Source organism: Solanum stenotomum, chromosome 3 (assembly GCF_019186545.1).
Source record: "Solanum stenotomum isolate F172 chromosome 3, ASM1918654v1, whole genome shotgun sequence".
Taxonomy (NCBI): Eukaryota; Viridiplantae; Streptophyta; class Magnoliopsida; order Solanales; family Solanaceae; genus Solanum; species Solanum stenotomum.
The window spans coordinates 58,175,902-58,196,280 of NC_064284.1; the positions used below are offsets into that span (position 1 = coordinate 58,175,902).

Below are 20,379 nucleotides of genomic sequence, written 5' to 3' on the forward strand. Positions count from 1 at the left end.
ATATGTATTAAAATTGTATTATAAATGTATTAAAAGTGATCAAGTGAAAAATAAATGTTGTTGCTATAAATGGTAAATATTTTTTTAATATAGTATATTTATGTAAGTATACCAAATTATTACAACTCAGTAACAACCCTAGTTCAAAATTATAATTTTTTTTAAAAATAAATAAACTAAAATTTGATATCAAATAAAAATATGTCAAATAAATTGAAACGGAAAAATAACTTCTTCATTTTAAAAAGTATAAAAAATTAAACAAGGACTATCTAGTGAATTTTCTTGAAAAAATAAAAAAAGAGGTCAAAAACATTTTTTCAAACTTAAAACTTTTAATTTTTTTTTTAAATAGTTTAATTTTGTTTTCTGTAGAGGTTTTTCGAGAAGTGTGCAATTTTCCGTGGAGGATAAAAGATAGACCGTAAGACAACACCAGTCGCCGGTCTGCGTTTGACAGACCAACTGATAAATAACCAATCGACGAGATGGCTAAAACGAAGCATCAAAAATCCAAACCTAACAAACAATCTCATGTATGTATTTTGGATTACCTCAAATTCGTATAACTGTTTTCAATTTGTTTGGTATTGCAAAAATTCATTGTTGATTACTTGGTGTGTATGATTTTTCTTGCAAACTTAGCTTAATAGGAGTAGATTTTACTTCACAAATTTTGAGTGTGTTTGTTTGTTATCAATATTCAGTCTATGTGCTGTTTTGTGTATGTTACTGTATGCGACAGGCTAAAAAGCACGGAAAGCAGACTGATATTTCTGAATTTCGAGCTCAGCTTGATGCATTGGGCTTAAAGATTATACAAGTGACGGCAGATGGAAATTGTTTCTTCAGGTTTGTGCTTAGTAAGATTTCCCTTTTTCTACATATTGGTTGATCATTGCATGTGTAAAAAGTTACATCTTGAGTTTGGTATATCAAACTTCGTAAAGAGACTTCTGATGTTAGTCCCTAACTTAAAATACAAAACTTACAAAGAGCTCTTGGTGGATCATAAAAATATGCTGGTTTGGCTTGTTATAAATGAGTGAAGGTTCCATCTATCCATGTTCATAAGTTTTTTCACTTGAATGGGGATAGTAGTAAAGGAGTTGAAGATAATTTTGGTATTCAATTTAGATATTAAGAAATTTGAAATATCTTATGTGAGAGGCGATCTCATTGCTTATTTTGACAAGTAGATGAGCATGATCAGGACAGGCTCTGGACGAGTAAGTGATGTGTTGGAAATTGGATTAGTCTAAGCACTGTTATAAACAAGTCTGTCTAACTCTTTCAAATGGTGATGGGAGGGTCTCTGATGTCACACCAAGTATAAGGAGAACCTGTGTATCCTACATCTTGAAGACCACTATCATTGAGGCATTCTATGAAGTATAGATTTTCTTCCGGTCTATAACTTTTTCTCCTTTTTTTCATCACTGGAAGTAATAACCTTAAAATCACCAATTGGTCCCCAAGCTCCTTGAATGTTATTGGCTCTTTCTTTAAGATCTTGCCAAAGCTCCCTTCTTTGTTCCTCTGTGCATTTAGCATAGACTTTAGCATAGACAATGGTAGACGTATTGGAGGGTTGTTGAGGTAGTTAGCCTTGATCAGGACATGCTGCTCTCTATCTTGAATGATAGATCTACTTCAGAGGTCCAGTAAAGCCAGATTTTATTGGAGCAGTTGAAAAAACATTGAGGCATACCCAGTTTTCTTTTATATTTTTCAATCTTCCCATTATCTACCATTGGTTCTTGCAAACATATAGGGATTTGAAATTGTTGTTTGAATGATTGGAATCTCTTAAGAGATCCTACTCCTGTTATATTCTATGATACTGCATTAATCATTGGGAACAATTAGAGTTAGTATTTTTTGCTCTTCCTTCTCTTTTTTTCTCATCTTGTAAGCTTGGATAATATTTTTTTCTTATGACCGTGGCATCCGGGCCAGCTTTTGCGCACCTCGACTAATTCCACGGGATACCTACTACCTACCACCACCAACAGGTACCAGGTAAGTCCATCAAGGCTAGGACAGATGAGAAGAATCAACTAGTTTTTTTGTCTCCACTAAGTTTTTGAAATTAGACCTCAGGGTTATCAACCACTTCATTGACTACTAGGCCACACCCTTGGATGCTAAGCTTGGAAAATATCACCCACCTAGATTCTGGTGATTTCTTAGTGAGAGCTTGTTGAAAAGCATGATGTTTTGTTGAACTAGAGGTCCATCATTTTCATTCATTTCTTGAAGTTCAGAGTTGATTCTTCTTCTTGTGAGTTCATCATCTGAATGTATCAAAGTAATGTATTGATTATTGAATACCCAGTTATTTCTTGGAATTTTCATGATACATGTTATAGTAACTGTAGCTGGAATAAAGGCTAAACAAATCATTGTGCTTATGCAGGGCATTAGGTGATCAGTTGGAAGGCAATGAGGAGGAGCATGAGAAATATCGAGCTATGACTGTAAAATTTATCAGGGTACGTGTTTCTTTAGAAGACTTTATTTTGCTTCAACATACTATCAAGTGAGATGGAATTATTCCCATGCATTCTTGTCCATTCAAGGCATGTTGCACTCAGGATATGCCTAGAAATAGTAATTCTGTACCTATCATGTTGGTGTCATTTATATTATGGTTGTGAGTATCCTGTTGCGTGAAAAAAATTAGGTAGAAGAGGGATATCGGGGTCAAAATAAAATTTTGGAGGGATTACTGAATAATTAGCAAAATCAGAAAGATAAACAAAGAAAAGGAAAGCCTGGAATGCTTGTGATAAATAGTAGGAGGGATTAGAAGGTCTAAAAATCAGACTGAACTAGGGATTCAGACACATGAAAGTTTACAGTTACTACCCAGGGTTTCATATCAGATCCCGAAAGAGAAAGGGTAGGAGCAAGGTTGAAGCTGTCTGTTTTTTGGATTCCAAAGAATAAGGTGATTTAGGCTTAAAAAAATATTATAAGGAGAGCGATCCAGTTTTATTCTCAAAAGGTCCTCATTTTTCTGTGGTATCTGTATCAGATATGATCTCCACATTCCTATCCAGACTATATAGCTTAAAATGTTGTTCACAAGTGATACACTTTTTAAGTCTATTAACATACTCTAAACCCTTAATTAAAACAAACAAAATGTTGGGGTGGCCCAGTGGTTTGAGCTTGGGACTTCCATGTTGGAGGTCTCAAGTTCGAAACCCCTTGCCAGCGAAAGCAAGGGGTTTGCCTTTTGGGTTGAGCTCGTCGCACCAGGCTTGCCTAGAGCGGGTTACCTCTCCTATGTGGTTTGCGAGCTATTGTATGGGAGCGGCTGCGGGTTTCCCTTGTCATCAAAAAAAAAAAAAAACAAACAAAAACTCCTAAATTAGTTGAGGATTGAGGACGTATTCAGAGGGTTCATATAATTAATTCCAACTAGTTTGTTTCTGAGGCACAAATGATTGATATGATATATGATTTTGTGTAAACATTATGCAAGGTCATGATATTTAATTGTGTTGAGAGTCTAACTTTGATGGGATCAATTGCAATTCTACTGAGGCGTAATTCCATTTTGACAAGGCAAGAAGTAGCATCCACGGCTATTGAATTTTACTCCCTTTTCTTTTTTCCTTCTAAAGGGGCTACCTTTGTTCTCTTATTTGAGCTTATATCCCATTATTTGTCACCAAAGTCGCTACCTCCGTCAGTCTTATCTATATTGTACTCTGACAGATACCACAGTCTGTCCAGGAAGAACTGAGCCATCCTTGTGGCATTATTTTTTTATTTTGATATATACAGTAGATCTATCCTGTGACTAATGTGCAGGGTGGGTTGAGAAGGGTGGTAGAATCTCTGGTGACAGTGTTTTGGAGCCATTTCTTCTGTTTCAACTTCTATTGCAAAATTATTATTAATATTATTATTATTTTTAGAAGGGTGGTATCAGGTCTGCGTACACTCTACCCTCCCATACCTTTTTTGGGACTATACCGTGTTGTTATTAGATATTTGGTATCTATATCACTTTTTTTCAGCTGGCTCTTTTGATTTAGAAATGTGTAGACATAATTGCTAATAAACTTTATTGCAACCTGTTTTAGGTATGAATATTTGTCACAATTCTTACTAATAGCAAAGCTGGAATAGATTGAAAATAACATAGATTTTTTGAGCTGATTGAGGAAACACATGCATTCTTTAAGAATATCCTGTATTTTGTGATGTTATGGATGTGATTTCTCTTTGAGCCGAGGGTATTTTGGAAACAACCTCTCTACCTGACAAGGTAGAGGTAAGGTCCGCATAAACTCTACCCTCATTGCATACACTCTACCCTCATCAAATCCTACTTGTGGAACTATACTGGGTATGTTGTTGTTGTTTGTTATTGATGCTTGAGTGGGTGAAGTTTAAAAATATGATTACCGATGTCACATGATGAACTTTTGTCTTTATTTTTGATTCCTACATTTGCTGTTACGCGTCATGAAGAGGAGCCTTGGAGCAACGTAAAGTTGTCTCCGTATGACCTATAGGTCATGGGTTCGAGCCGTGGAAGCAGTCACTAATGCTTGCATTAGGGTAGTCTGTTTACATCACACCTCTTGGATTGTGTCCCTTTCGTGGACCCTGCTAACGTGGGATGCTTTGTGCACCGGCTGCCTTTTTTTATCTGTTGTATGTCATGTACTCTAGTACTTAGAACACCAAAACAATTTTTAAGGTAAACTAATAGTTGATCTATATTTAACAGAATAACCGTGATACATTTGAGCCTTTTATTGAAGATGATGTACCATTTGATGAATATTGTGAGTCCATGGAGAAGGATGGCACTTGGGCTGGACATATGGAATTACAAGCAGCTTCTCTTGTTACTCATACCAATATATGCATTCACCGAGTACGTCTTCTTCCCCTACTTTATCCCTCAGATAAGCGTTCTTTTTATAATATAGAACAAGTTTTTTAAACATCAAAGCTGCTCACTTCCTAGTGCACTGACCTGATGTCCAAGGGATTTTTGATTGACTGATTATTTAAATCCATTGTGGACAGCATATGTCACCTCGCTGGTACATACAGAATTTTGACAACCGTGAATCTCGGATGCTTCATCTGTAAGTGTTGGAAGGAATATGAGATTTTAGTTTTCACTTGCTTATGCTTTTGTATGGTCTAGAGCCCCTCCACTGCATGAATTTCTTTAGTTTGTATATCATGAATGTTTCTTAGCTGGGATATAATTGTTGGAGGACTGATACGACTCATTTTCATTAATACACTTACATCATTTAAAATTGGCATTTATGGGAGATGAATTTTAGTATTTTAGCTGTTGGTGAAGAAAAGACATCTATGTGGAAATTGGAATAGACAATCTGGTACTTTTTTTTTTTTGATAACCGAGAAATCCGTTTGTGACCTGCCCTTTGGACCAATCACAACCTTCTAAACTCAGTGGATAATGGGAGACAATCTGGTACTTTATTGAACTTAAAAAGTCATTTTATTCTTCCTCTTGGTTTACTTTCTCTTGGGACCAGTCTAATTTTGTATTTTTAGCTACATCCATCTAGAGTAAAAAAGAGGATCTCATGAAGGTGGATGAGCAAGTTCTCTGTAGTGCTAATGCACGATATGCCCCAATGCTTGATATCTAGTTTTTTTTTTTTTGATGACAAGGGAAACCCGCAGCCGCTACCCTTTGGGTGCGCACAGGGTAAAACCCCCGCTCCTATGCAATAGCTCGCAAACCACATAGGAGAGGTAACCCGCACTAGGCAAGCCCGGTGCGACGAGCTCGACCCAGAAGGCAAACCCCTTTCTTTCGCTGGCAAGGGGTTTCGAACTTGAGACCTCCAACATGAAAGTCCCAAGCCCAAACCACTGGGCCACCCCGAAGGGTTGATATCTAGTTCTATCTCCTCTTTTTTGAAGCTTCTGTTCTGTCAAAGACCCAGTTGAGTGTTGCAACCTTATTCCTCCATGAGCACTCTCCTAGTTGTCACACTTGCTATTTATTTCTTCACTTCAGAGTCTTCGTTTGTCTGGGAGTGGGAGTGGCGTTGGGGGTTGGGGTAGAAGGCAGAATAGATGTTTCGCTAGTAAAAACAGGTGTATGTAGATCATTCTCTTTTAGCTGTTACATACAAGCATTCTGAAAAAGTTCATGAAACGTGATGTAATTTTTCTAAGTACTTGATCCTGCTGCATAGACATCTCGGTCTCTCCCCCTCTTTTCTTGATGTTGCTTACAGGAAGGGGATCGGTGAAAACACAAGAAACTCATTTAAAATACTTTTTTAATTACTTTTTCTTAATCTGTGTTATTTTGCTTTGCTTTTCAAGTAGTTGTGAAGTTCAGAACATTCTATCTTGTTGGTTCTTTGAGAGACTTGAGGTTTTATTCAGTATACCCCTTCTTTTCTCTTGTTCCAAGGCAAAACTTAAATCCTATATGGATAGACATGGTCTTCTGAAATAGCAGACAGTTCAAGTTTTATGAGAAGCTTGGCCCCCTCCTTTTTTTCCTCAACATTAATGTCTCTCTCTTTTTTTTTTCATTAATGTCTCTTTCTTTCTCCATTATGGGGAGTCTGTCGTCTCTAGCTTTTTACTGTACTGTGATTGACTGACTATTTTGGCCCATCTTCATTAAATAACAAAGCACTCTTTCAGATCATGTGGAGGTTAACCTCCACTTCTGATTTGTTAATAAATTATTGATTATTCGCAGCTAGATTATAGTGGTGTCCTCTATAATCCTCTGAGATAATTGGTTGCCTACTGAAGCAAGAGCCACTTATTTGGCTTGAAAAGGAGCATCTTTTGGCATTTCTTCTGTGCTTCTTTTCCCCTTCATCCATTACTTGTTAGGCCCTTTGTATATTTTGCACATATTTGCTGCCTGACTTACTTATTTACTGTCAGTTCTTATCATGACGGAGAGCATTACAATAGCATCCGGCTAAGGGAAGATTCTTGCACTGGACCAGCTAGCCCAATTATTATCAAGGTTTACAGCATTTCAATTTTTTATTTTTTTGTGATAGGAATAGCAATATAATAACAATGAGTTAGGATTTCATGCAAGAATTCTAATAACCTTCAGTTATTTAAAGGCTGATGCTGATCTTTCAGCAAAATCTCGTGAAGCTATAGCTGCTGCCAAGTCTAAGGGAGACGCTAGTCGGAATATGGTTCAAGTAGGATCAGTCAAAATGGTTATGGCTGGAAGTGGGTGTGATAACAAACAAAAAGTGGTGCAGGTTATTTGCCGATCGCTCTCTCCTTAGTCGATGAAGTCGAACTTGTTGAGCGTTAAAAGAAACCTACAGATCTCTGTACTTGATATGTGTTTCTTATTTATCTGTTCTTCTCTAGGTTTTACGACAAATTGGTGGTGATGTTGATGCTGCAATAGAATTTCTAATCGCAGAACAAGGATCTGAGGACCAGTTAAATGCAAATGATAACGTTTCTTCTCTGGCAAGCACTTCACAAGGTAATGGCCAGTCAGTTCTTTTCCACTTGCTTTTAAAATAATTATGCATATTGCGTCTCGCTGAGATTGCAATCAATGTAAAGTCTGATTTTCATAATCATCAGGGTGTCCCAAGCACATGAAAAATAGAAACAGGAAGGCTTGTTATTCAACATGACTTACATACTCGTGTCAACCTGGTAGATGTTCAAATTTTAATGAATTTTATTGGAAAAATACAGACTTCTGTCCATATGGTAGTGGCTTGCCCAGGAATCAGGATTGACAGTGAAATATCTTTGGTGACACATTCTTCCTTTTCCCCTTTTTTTCTACTTCTATTGGTTTTGAGTTTTGATGCCTGGTCATCTTATCCAAATTGACTAATCTAGTTTAAATTTATAGATTTTGTAGCTATGTGAGTAATACTCGGGGCTTAACTTTAGGATTAGAAATAATAGAAGGAACTTTTAAAAATTGTGGTCAAGAGAGGAACTTGTTTGGCTCTTTAGATAGTAACTAGTTCAAACAAATGGACAGATTTCAGTACTATGTAACTAGGTTGCTCGGACTCGGCTGCAGGTGTCCTATACAGGTGTGGATCTAGAGGTCGGATCCTACATAATCTGAATTTTAAGATTTGGGTGTATGGATCCAGTAAGGATATGGGTGTGGGAATTCTGCTAAAAATAGAGTTATATGTCAAATTATAAGACATTATGTGGAGAACTTACAAACTATTCCGAGGAGAAAATATTGATAGAGAGAAGAAAACCAGAAGGAGATAAAAGGTTAAGGACTTGCATAGAAATTTCTCAATACAAGGTATTCCATTTTCTTTAAATTCACCTTAGCTTTTGTTTTGATTACGGAAATCATAGGTATCTGTCCTGAATATCTCTGTCAATTTTGGTCAAAATACCCAAGATCGGGTACGGATCCCACACCCACATCGTGTCGACACGGGTGTGGCACTGAAAGTGAAGAGTCCGAGCAACTTAGCTATGTAACATGTAGTCAAAATTTTACTTTATAGGAGATAGAGAACCATTCATTTTACTTTATGCTTTGCTAGTTGACTTTCTTGACCTAATTGAAAAAGCCAAATAAGGGGTGGGGGGGTGGGGGGGGGGGCTCTATTACTGGATAGATATTTCCACATCTTCCAACTGCTATGAGAAATCTGTCTACAGGGAAGCTAATGTGCCATCTTAGATAGTGAGGGATGTGGGACTTGGGTAGATAGCTTTTTCTCCTATACACTCATCACTCAGTAATGTTCGACGTGCAATCATCTGCACAGTAGCCCCTTTTTGGGGCTGCCTGAATGCATAGTAGAAGGAGACAATATATTTTTTAATACCTTGGGTGCTAGATATGAAGATGAAGTATTCTTTTTCATCTACTTGTCAATTGTCATTATTGTCATAACTTTGTAGTTAGGTGGATACTCTTTTCTACGTTCTCTTTGATAATTGTTCTCACTCTGGGAAACCCATCCTTCATGCTTTGGTGCTTAGTGAGCTTGAATGTGTCTTAGCTCGGCTCTGTAAAGTTGACCTCTTACCATGCACCAGTTACTCCAGTAATATTATACGGCTTGCTGAGTTGGGAAGAAACATCTTTAATGTTATGAAACCCACTTAATGCTATCAGAATCTTGTCACAGAGCCAGAGGAAAAAGTGATAATTTTTTGGTTGTGCCCATTAATTGACAGGCAAGATACATTCCGATAAAAAAACACTTGAAGTACCTTCCTATTGCGTCTATCATGGATGGGGAGAACTGATACAACTATGCTTTCACTGTTTTGTACCGGCACTATCTTCTTATACTTTTCATTCTTTTTAGGGTCTCCAGGAGAGCATGCTATCAAATCTGGAGACTCACCTTGTAAAAAAGGTTCCTCTGACTGTAGTGTAAAAGGAGCTTCTGATGAACACACCTCCCAGGAAGATGAAAAGGTAAAACAACCTGAATCCTTTTGTATCTTTAAATGTATTTGTTTTCCTTTAGTACGTATCTAATTGGAAACTTGACTTGGATTTTGTTACTTAAATAATTAAAGCTTCATCATCGTTTGATGCTATAGAAAATTCCAAGAAATAAGGCCTGTCCCTGTGGTTCAAAGAAGAAATACAAGTCTTGCTGTGGATCAGTTGCTGGAAAACATCCTACTAGCTTTACAGTGTATGGTTGTCAATAATCACCTGTGTTTTTGTTTATTCCTAAATGTTGTTGAGGTTTCTTTTTTTTTTTCTTTTGATAAAGGTAACTTTATATTCACGTCAAAACTCATCAGCAGAGCATGATGAGGTGGGATTTACAGCCCCACAGGGGGTAGTTTCAAAAGCCGAAACTGGGCAAAAACTTTACAATTGAGCTCTAAAATCCACTAAGCTATCTACCTCCTCCACCAAATCCTGTTTACACCAAAAATACAGCAAACTCAAGCTATTCATCTTGAGGTTTCTTTTGATAATTCTTTTTTGCGGTAAATTTTATTCTACAGCCAATGCCGTTAGCTTGTTGTAACTTGTGGGATGCTTTCTGCTTGTTCTATGCATGTGTTTGTCTTCTTCTACTATGCATATATTTGCACTAGAATGTATTTGCAATAGTCTACAAGGATATATTGGAGAGCTTTCGATATGAAAATTTTGGAAACTGCGCTCCTCTGTGCTAAAGATATTTTAGCGGATTTGCCCTTTCAAGGTCTCAAGTTCGAAACCCACTAGGTGCAAACAATTTCTGAGGGCCATCGGACTGGGTAAAACCTGAATTAACCGTGGTGCACTTGCGGGAAACTCCTTGCCGAGGGCCTGTGCATCCCCGGGATTAGTCGGGGCTCAAAGAGACTCGGACACCCGGTGCAAATAAAAAAAAAAAGATATATTAGCGGATTTGTGGGCTCTCCAATTATGAAGTTTGACAGCACAAGTATGAAAATATAGCTATAAAGCTAAGAGACATGTATCTATCTTTCCAACTGTTTTCTTTTGGATTAAATTAAAAAATCGTCTATATAATGTTGGGTTTGAAGTCAAAATACTTAATTGCAGCCTCTTCTGTTTCCTAACTAGCTTAATGTTCTGGCCACTTGGATTTCTGATTCTCTTCATTTTCTCATGCAATGGTATGTTTTTCAGCAACCATACAATTGATTATGGAAAGGGTCGGAGAGACAAAAAGCAAGGAAAGAAAGTTCCACCTGTCAATGTTACGACTTCAAAACAATCTGATGCAAGACCACCTGACATGGGCGCGCTTTGTATATAGTCAGTATTTTTGAGGTACTTTCTGGCTATAATTTGTTCTGTCCTTGCACGTTTTCATTCTTTTTATCTTTACGGCCACTGATCAGGATTTTGGTTTTTGCGGCATATAGCTTCAAAAAGTGAGGCAACACTGGTTATCCTAATAGTTCAAATTTTGGTTGATTCCCTAGCTAGTTTTGTTAGTTAGCACAACATTATTTGCAAATATCATGGATCATGCAACCTCGTCTTGTATACTGTTGGTTAATTAATGCACAACTATGGGAAAACTGAGGACTCAAAGTAGATCGTGGTGTTAACCTATGGTTATTGGGAGCTTCTCTATATTGAAGGGGAGGGAGAAGAGGGGAGAGGAAAACCTGATAAAGAATTGGGAAGGATATTTCTGCCATGAAAGGAAGTTAGAGAAAAAAGGAAAGTGAGGGTGCTTAGACTAAATAGGGGGAGGGGGGAAGGTTTGTTGAAGAGGTAGGGGCATGACAAGGGAAGGAAACAGATATGGTGGAGGAGGTGATAATTTCTGGTTGAATGGGAAGGGAGTTAAAGAGATAATAAGAAGATATTGATGACTGCTAGTTGGGTGAGAGGGCTCGAGTGTACATGGACAGATTGAAGGAACAAGAAAAACAGAGAATAGAAATGGGAAATGTTTGGTAATCCTGTTATATGTAAGGGACTGTCTTTTCATGTCCTTGTAAGGATAAGAATCCCTCCTTTTTCAATATATTTGTACCTTATCTCATGAGAGGAGAGTGAGGAACAGGGAAGTTCTTAAGAAGTGATGGAACAGTTTGAGATGGTAAAAGAGTGGGGTTGACAGGGGAAGAGAAGGCTTTTATATGAATAGATGCCTTAAGTTTAGTGATTCTGATTGATCAGTAGTATTAATTGGTACGCTTTGTCTTGTAGCCTTGTACATCGAGATGTTGCAACATTGGCCTAGTTAACAGTGGCATAAAGGCAATGCATTTCTTATCATCAGCACAATTGTGCTGATGATAGTGATGCTGTTTTAGTGTATTCCTGTCCTGAATATTAAAAAATAGTATGCTCCTTCCCCATGGATATTTTAGGAACATCTTTCCCACAGCTGCTGGGGTGAAGTCATAAATTGTTAAGTTGCAAGTCGCTGTAGTCCTGAGCTTTGAAAACTGTAAGTTAAGTTGGTTGGTTTCTTGCCCAGGAAAACCCTTTCCATTTAAGAAATTTGTGCATTCAGGTCCCAAGGATTGGGCCTGAAACCGCAGAAAAGCCAGCACTGATCATTCAGTCTGTCCTTTTTATACTGTTCCTGACAGGTTCCTTTGTGGCTCTTTGCTCCAGCCCTAAGTTTGTGTCTTTGGAGAACTACAAATAGTAAACTTAAAACTATCCATCATATTGGTCAGCTCAGTGATGGCTTGTGCGGAGGAGGCATTGTGACCACGAGCTTGGACACTCGCTAAGAAAACGGTAAATAAGACAAGCAATCAAGCTGGCACTGCAGCAAGCTCTGCTTGCCTCGTGCTCCATACTAATGTCGTCTCAACGTTCTTTCTCCGAATTTCATAAATTCCATGATATCCGTCTTTATACACTTACGGCGTCATAGGGACTAAAGAGGATCCATTGTTTATTATTCCCTTTGTACTTCCTATATGTCCAACAACAACATACCTATTGTAATCCTACAAGTGGGGTTTGAGGAGGGTAGGATATATGCATACCTTACCCCCTACCTTTGTGGGTAGAGAGACTGTTTTCAACAGACTCTCATCTAAAAACAAATGTTATCAAAACACAATAGGAAGATAAAAAACCGGCAGCAAAGTAGCAAGATAAATAGAACAAATGAAACATCAGGTAATAGTGAAAATTAGGAGAATAAGATACTACGCATATACTAACTAATACTTATAATGCTCAGCTACCTATTACCCTTCTACCCTTATCCTCGACCTCCAAATCTTCCTATCTAGGATCATGTCTTCATTATGCTGAAGATGTTCTGTGTCATGTCATGTCTAATAATCTCCCTCCTGTTCTTTTTCGATCTACCTCTACCTCTCCTAAAACCTACTATAGCCAACCTCTCATACCTCCTCACTGGTGCATCTATGCTCCTCCCGTTCACGTGTTCGAACCATCTCAGTTTGACTTCCCCCATCTTATCCCCCAGGAGGTTACTCCAACCTTGTCGTATAATGTCGTTCCTAATTTTATCTCTCCTAGTATACCCACACATTCATCTGAGCATCCTCATCTCCGCTACCTTCTTCTGAACATGTGTATTCTTTATTGGCCAACACTGCCACATACAACAAAGTAGGTCTAACCACCACTATGTAGAACTTACTTTTAAGCCTTTGTGACACTCTTCATCTATTAATCCAACACTGAACCTCTTTGTCATAAAGTAGATTTATATACCTTTTAGTATAATAATTGAAATATGATGAGGATATAGTCTTGGTATGAATAAACAATGGTAACATTTCTCGGGGATTTTGCAGTTATCAAGAGAAAAAAAATGCGGAAACATTTCTTCCGTTTCATCTTGGTACCTAAGCAGCTGTTGTATTAGAACAAAGTTTACCAAAGAGGCAATGTAAGCGTATTTCAGGTCAAAAAGTTAACAATGGGTTGATTCACATACTAACGTTGTCAAGGTTGTCAATGTAGTCAAGTTACCAGTTTCAAAAAAAAAAAAGTTGTCAATGCAATCATCAATTCTTAGGGATCGTTTGATTGCTAGTTAGAGTTATGAGGTAATAGTAAAATATGAATTAGTTATGTAGGGTTTGCAAGGTTTAGTTATTCCATCTTCCATACTGCATAAAATAATACATAGATTCACTCATAACTTATATAATACTCCCTTTGTTTGTCCTACTTTCCTTACGAGTCTGTTTAAAAAAGAATGTCTCTTTCCTTTTTTGACATCTTTTTAGTTCCAACTTTCCACATGACATGTTTAAGGTCACAAGATCTACATATCTTTAATTTAAGACCACAAAATTCAAAAGTTCTCTTTACTTTCTTAAACTCTTTGTCAAGTCAAAACAGGACAAACAAATTGAAATAGAGGGAATATTAGTTATGCGGGATTCTAAATTGATAATCAAACACCGTATTTTGGTGTGTTGAAGTTTATATATAGCAAAAGAATGCTACCAAACATGGTATAAATTGTGCATAATTTAATACATGAATAAATCACCTCCTAACCAACAACCAAACAACCCCTTAGGGGATGTTTGGTTACTGGTTAGAGTTATGCAGGTATTAGTTATGTAGAGTTTAGTTATGCAGGTATTAGTTATGCAGGGTTTAGTTATGTAGGTATTAGTTATGCAAGTATTAGTTATGCAGATATTAGTTATACAGGGTTTAGTTATGTTGGATTTAGTTATGCGGGTATTAGTTATGTAGGTATTAGTTATGATGGTATTTTGTAGAGATTACAATACATTATAATATTTATAGTAAATATTCTATCAATATATTGTATATATTGTTTATACATTTTTAATACACCAAATATATGAATTAGATATAAATTCATGTCCTAAACAAAATAATAATACATGTTAATTAAATATGTGAAATATATTTAATAATATATCACGCTAATATATGATTAACATATGCGCCATCAAAATATATACCATCCAATTCGTAATATTAATAAAATATTTACATTTGGTATCCAAATGTAATAAAAAAATAAAGGTTGTTCGTGTGTTAAAAAAAGAAAAAAAAAATAGGAATGGAATATAGTCAGGTTAAGTTCTCAATTTAAAAAAATAAAAATAAATCAATAGCGGTAAATATGTAATTTACTATTTTAATACATGTATAACTAATACCCGCATAACTTATTCCACCTTTCACCCTGCATAACTTGTACATAGATTTCCTCATAAGTTATGTTGGTATTAATTATGTAGGACTACAAAGAACGTAACCAAAAACCGTATAAAATTAATACATGAATAACTTTTATACAACTTTTAGAATCATACCAACCAAACATGGTATAAGTTTTGTTGACTTTTCTACCTAATAAAAAACTTCTACCAAACATAGTAAAACTAATACAACTTTTTATACATGAATAAAATGGACTCTTATACAGTAACCAATCGGTCCCTTAATGTTTACTCTTTTACCTGAGCTTCGCTCAATGGTTTTATTTGTGAAACAGGAGAATAAAATAAATGTTACCGTCACAGGTGCAGACTGAAACTGATAGCATAAGTTTTCTTTTGAAACTGTTAGTTTTAGTTGAAAAAGTGCTTAAGATTAAGCAAGTGCTAGTATATATTTCTTTCATCCTAATGGTCCTATCAATATTTTAGCTAGTTTAGTAATCTTGTTCATTGGATGTTTCAGGCTTGTACTCACTGTTTTCAAACAAATAATACCATGTAGATTTTCATGTTCATACCATTTTCTCCTCTGCTTTATAATATGGATGAGATGTCACAACTTCCCTGTGGCTGGCTCAAAAACATGATTTCTGGAGGCTTGACTTCCCAAAGTACCGTATTTGATATTTCTTAGTCGCTGATTATTCCATATACTGTTTTGGAGGACCATCAGATCTTACAGTACTTTGTGACCCTCCAAGGACTTGATTCATTGGAAGTGAGAACATGGAGTGAGAATCCAAGAGGAATTCAATCAACTAATTATTGATTTGTGAGGAATGACTTCCATTCATTTTCAAGAGTACCTTGGTATTGGCTGGTGCAACTTGCGAAAATATCTGGTTTCCGGCCCTTTTTCAATTACTTAGTTCCTTTGGTTGTTTGGAGTAAGAAGTGAAAAATGGAACAAGCGAGAAATCGTTCTGGAGAACAGTTAACTTACCGCAGCCAAATCCAAGCATTTCCTTGAGATAAAATATGGCGAGTATGAGAGAAATGTAATTGATTGCAAGTGAACGTTCGTTTGTGCCTGAACTGCCATTTTTCCCTTTGACTGGTGGCATTGTTAGCTTTTTGAATGGCATCAGTTTTTTTTTATTTTTTCTAATCTTTTGTTATGTTTACGTTTTGCTTTCATGCATTGCTGTTGGTGAAGTTGAAGTTATTCCAACTGTGTATCATCCAATATCCACCAATCTCTAGGATTTATATTAAACATTATTGAGCTTTTGTCTAAAACTTATTTCATCGAGCAAATTTGTCATTTAAAGGCCGGTTTAGTTAAGTTACAATTGTGTTTTTGTCATCCGATAATTGGTTTAAAGTAGGGGTGGGAAAATTAACCCAACTTATTTGATATTTTTACAGGATGGGTTATGGCCTGTTTGTTGAGTTGACCATATGGGTTGAGCTCAAAAAGACCTATAAAAACAGAGTCAAAACGGGTTAAGGTAGTTCTCTCCAGACAGTTTGCTATTAGGGCTAAGGTAGTGTACTCCAGATAAAATATAAGAATTAGGGGTGTGTAAAAATTGAATCGAAAAAAATGCTATTGGCTTATTGCTATTGGTTTATGGGAAAATTTCGCAAATAGCCACTAAAAATAACTTGCTTTGGCTCCATAGCTATAGTTTGTCAATTACGATTCGTAGATACATGTTAGAGGGAGGAGAGAGGCGGCGAGATTAGGAGAGGGAGGAGAGAAGCGAGCGAGAGAGGGTAGAGAGTGGAGAGAGGTGAATTTTATTTGTATATATGTTTAGATAACTGTATATATGTAATTGGTATACATATGTATTTGTATATCTGGCGAGCGAGATTGGGAGAGGAAGGAGAGTGGCGAGCGAGAGAGGGAAGAGAGTGGAGAGAGGTGAATTGTATTTGTATATTTGTCGTTTAATTGTATATGTATATGTATAAGAGAGGAGAGAAGAGAGAGGCACACATAATTATAGCTAAAAAGAGGTTGCGAGTGGTAATTACTTTAAATTATAGCTATGTTAGCTAATTAAGTAGTATATGTTTAATTATCCGCTTAATTTCCCTTGGTTTATTGGGTTAATAGGTTAACGGGGTTTTAATAGTTTTGTAATAAAATTATCTGATTATCAGTTTGGTTTTGATTTTTAATAGTGGGTAAACTTGCAACTCATTAAGATGTAGTAATTTACTACTTTATCTCTACACAAATATTAAATATTAGTCTCCGTACAATACTAGTTACTCCCTTTTCCCTTTAACCTTCAATTCACACTTCACAATGGATTTGAGTTCACAACTTCACATTATACAAAGGGTCAAAACTTAAAGTAAAGACCTTATTCCTCTTAATTTCTCTTTGTGTTGCACCTGTATAGTTTTTTTCATGTTAGTTATTATTGTTTCTATTTTATGAGCGTTCTGTAAAGTTACTTTATCTTGTTGTGTCAAATTATTGGACAAGCCATATATTTATTTTATAAGCATTTCTTATTGGTTAAATAAAAAATTGGTCCATTAAGGACCAAAATTGATAAATCGAAAATCGATTAAAATATCTTATTAGTTTGGGTATTGATTTGGCATATTTAAAAAATTGAAAACCAATAATACATAAGAATACAGCTAGTACAATAACATATACCAACGAGCTTGAACCCTTGAAAGTAGGGCAACAATCCACTACTTACTAATCTTCTATCCTAAATGTGACCTCCACATCTTTCCATCTAAGGTCATGTTCTTGGTAATCTGACATGTCTTGTTTAATCACTTTTCTTCAATGTTTTTTTGGCCAACCCCTACCTCTCCTCGTGCCTGTTACATCCAACATCTCCCACCTCTTCACTGGGGTGCTGTTAGAGGCGGACCTACATGCAAAGTTGTGCACTTGCATTCATTAACTTCGGAAATTAGAATATGATTAATAGTGTACCCATGAGGAACATATGAATGTCCTTGTGTTTTTGATACATGTCAGAGGAATCGCCTGCGAGACTAGGATTCAAAGATAATATTGATGCATCGCCTAAATTAAGATAATATTGATACACCTAAAGTCTTCAAATCTTGGGTTTGCTTCTGACAATAAGGACTCTAATTCGTTTAAGGAGGGAACACTGGATAGATAAGCTTTCTAAGCACTGACGAACAAAAAATACATTATAAATCATGCAAACATACTATAAATTATGCATATCAGTACTAATAAAAAATAGTATAGTATAAAGATCATGGGAATATAGATTGGTATAAATAAAAATTTAAATAGAACTTGTTTACTATTATTCAAGTGATCAAAATTTTGAATTGTTATTATGATAATAAATCACGATTATTGATTACAAATTAAAATTAAGATAACTGGCAATGAGCAAAGGTTACTATCAAATCATATTAAAATAAGTCTAATAAGTACTAATTACATGATTAAACATTAAATAAATAATAGAATTAGATTTTGTATTTTAAATGTCTAAATCAATGTAAAACTAAAGAACAAATATTCAACATTATTGTCATTTTTAGTGTTGAATTAATTGTTTTGTTAGCATTAGTATTGATTTAATTTTGATTTGTGTAATGACCGGTTGGTCATTTTTGGTTTTTCCATGAAATTTACCGTTTTGTCCTCCCGTGATTGACCCAGAGTCTTCTATGTTTGAGTTTTGAAAAGTTGGTTTTGAACTTTGAGTTAAGAGTTGAGAATTTGGCGAGTTTTGAGATTGAAAGATTAAGTTGTTAAGAAAGTGGTTTTTGGTGTCCTTTGGAGTTTCGAGTGTCGGAATGGGATTCCTCAGTCCCGAAAGGTGAAATCTGATCCGTGAGAGTTGTTGGTTTCTGATTCTGAGTCTTTTTGAGGATTTGAGGTCCTAAGTTGTGAAATTGTGAAATTTTAGACTTTGGGTTGACTTGTTCAATATTTGGGGTTCTGATGCTCGGATCGGATTTTTGAGTTTTGGGAGCTTTGGGATGACGATTTGAACCATGTTTTCGAGGAAAAACTTTTGGGTAACGATTCTTAACTCTAAATCTTCAATTACCCATTATAATTTATGAATTTATGTGTTCAAATCAAACTTCCGAAATGAGAAATTTGGGTTATCTTCAAGAACTTAGTAAAATGGTGATTTTGAAGTGGTTTTGACCCCTTTTTCGAAATGGTTTTCTCTAATCAGTTCCTAAAGCCTTAAACATCATTTTCAAGTATCGTTTTCCTGATTCAAACGTCTATTTTGAAATTGGGTTTTGAGTTGTTTGACTCATTCTCTACATAATTGATGTGGTAATTGTTGTTTTCAAGGAGTGATTGTAAATACTTGATTATTATAGATTGTGTGGCTTTAGAAGTGATTCGAAAGGGGAAGACTGAACTCTTGGGGTGATTATTGATTGATTTAAGGCAAGTGACTTCCTAAACCTCGTATTCTAGTAGACTTTGTGTGCTTCCTTCGTTGCTTATTTAAGTGGGGATGAGGTGAAAGGTTTAAATTGTCCACTTGATGCATCTAAACGAATAAAAAATGGATTTAAATGAAAAGGGCTATGTTTTGAACATGATGATGTGAATTGTCTTATTATGACCCTTGTTGATTGATTGATGAAATGGTAGCATGAATGTAAACTTGAGTTGTATAAATTGTTGTGTCTTCCGTGTGGTGTTATATTGCTTGTGTGCATTGATTGTGAACACCATGATGAGACATGTGATTATTTATGATGCTGAGGTCTTTGCTGGCAAATGTTGTGATGCTGAAGTCTTTGCCGGTGAGTGTTATGATGTCGAGGTCTTTGTCGACAAATATTGCGATGCTGAAGTATTTGCCGGCTAGTGCTATGATGTTGAGGTCTTTGCCGGCAAGTGTTGTATGCCCATGTCATTTCTGGCAAGTGTTTACCGATTGAAAATGATTTCGGCTAGTGATTTGATGTAAAGCTGATGAAAATGGTTCCGGCAAGTGATTTTTTGATGTAAAGCTAATGGAAAATGTATCTGGCTAGTGATTTGATATAAAGCCGATGGAAAATGGTTTCGGCTAGTGATTTGATATAAAGCCGATGGGAAATGGTTCGACAAGAGATTGATTATTGTGACTTGAAGCTTTTGATGCATATGCATGACTTACTTGTTAATTGTGATTATGTACTTTTGCGTGTAACTGAACTACTTGATATTGAGATTAACCTATTTGATTTGTTGAATTGTGATTATTGAAATGTGTATATTGGGCCTTGTGAGACGTATATTGTAAAATTGTTAGGTTGGACTGATTTCTATGCAGGTTGTAGTTTGAGGAGGTTCGATTGGAGTATAAGGGGTATTCAATTTCTAGCTAGTTGCTTTGTTTAGTAAGTTGTTTGTTGCGTACCGTGTGTTGGTACTCACCCCTTGCTTCTACTTGTGTAGGTTCCGAGGTCGGACCCGTGTGATCTTCTTCTTCTTCTTCTCTTGGCAGTCGAGGCTCGTTGAAGATTTCAGATGTAGCTATTGTTATCTTGGTTAACCTTCTTTTTCTTTTAAGCTTTGTTCTACTTGAGAGACAAAGACTGAGACTTGTATTTATCTTTCAAATTTTATATTTTCATTAGTGTCTTATACACGTGACAATCAGATTTTGAGACATTGTTTAGAATGAATGAGTTTTCCGCCTTTCTCTTGTTCTTGTTTTACTGTTTTCTGCTTTTTTTTTTGTTTTCGTTGGGTTGAGGCTGAGTTGTCTTGGT

General features: G+C 36.0%; 1 protein-coding gene across 4 annotated transcripts; it reads left to right on the forward strand.

Annotated features, from left to right (window-relative positions):
• Positions 1-360: 360 nt before the first annotated feature.
• On the forward strand, positions 361-20,201 carry LOC125859983 (OVARIAN TUMOR DOMAIN-containing deubiquitinating enzyme 7). 4 transcript variants are annotated; one of them, XM_049539843.1, is made up of 12 exons: positions 361-536; positions 746-852; positions 2,420-2,495; positions 4,754-4,903; positions 5,059-5,120; positions 6,934-7,018; positions 7,125-7,271; positions 7,387-7,507; positions 9,339-9,451; positions 9,580-9,677; positions 10,637-10,780; positions 15,179-15,506. In XM_049539843.1, exons 1-11 carry the CDS (start codon positions 489-491, stop codon positions 10,764-10,766), a joined length of 1,137 nt encoding a protein of 378 aa, XP_049395800.1. In that variant the 5' UTR covers positions 361-488; the 3' UTR covers positions 10,767-10,780; positions 15,179-15,506. The 4 variants fall into 4 exon arrangements, with proteins under 4 accessions (XP_049395800.1, XP_049395801.1, XP_049395802.1 ...); XM_049539844.1 differs by lacking the exon at positions 15,179-15,506 and adding an exon at positions 20,063-20,201 and having other exon boundaries at positions 375-536; XM_049539845.1 differs by having other exon boundaries at positions 375-536; positions 9,348-9,451.
• The last annotated feature ends 178 nt before the right edge of the window (positions 20,202-20,379 follow it).

Bases quoted from the DNA above. Each gene is read 5' to 3' on its own strand.
- LOC125859983 (XM_049539843.1), top strand. From the start codon at position 489: ATGGCTAAAACGAAGCATCAAAAATCCAAACCTAACAAACAATCTCAT. The intron at 4,904-5,058 runs GTACGTCTTCTT...CATTGTGGACAG, and splicing joins CCAATATATGCATTCACCGA to CATATGTCACCTCGCTGGTA. The intron at 7,272-7,386 runs GTTATTTGCCGA...GTTCTTCTCTAG, and splicing joins ACAAACAAAAAGTGGTGCAG to GTTTTACGACAAATTGGTGG.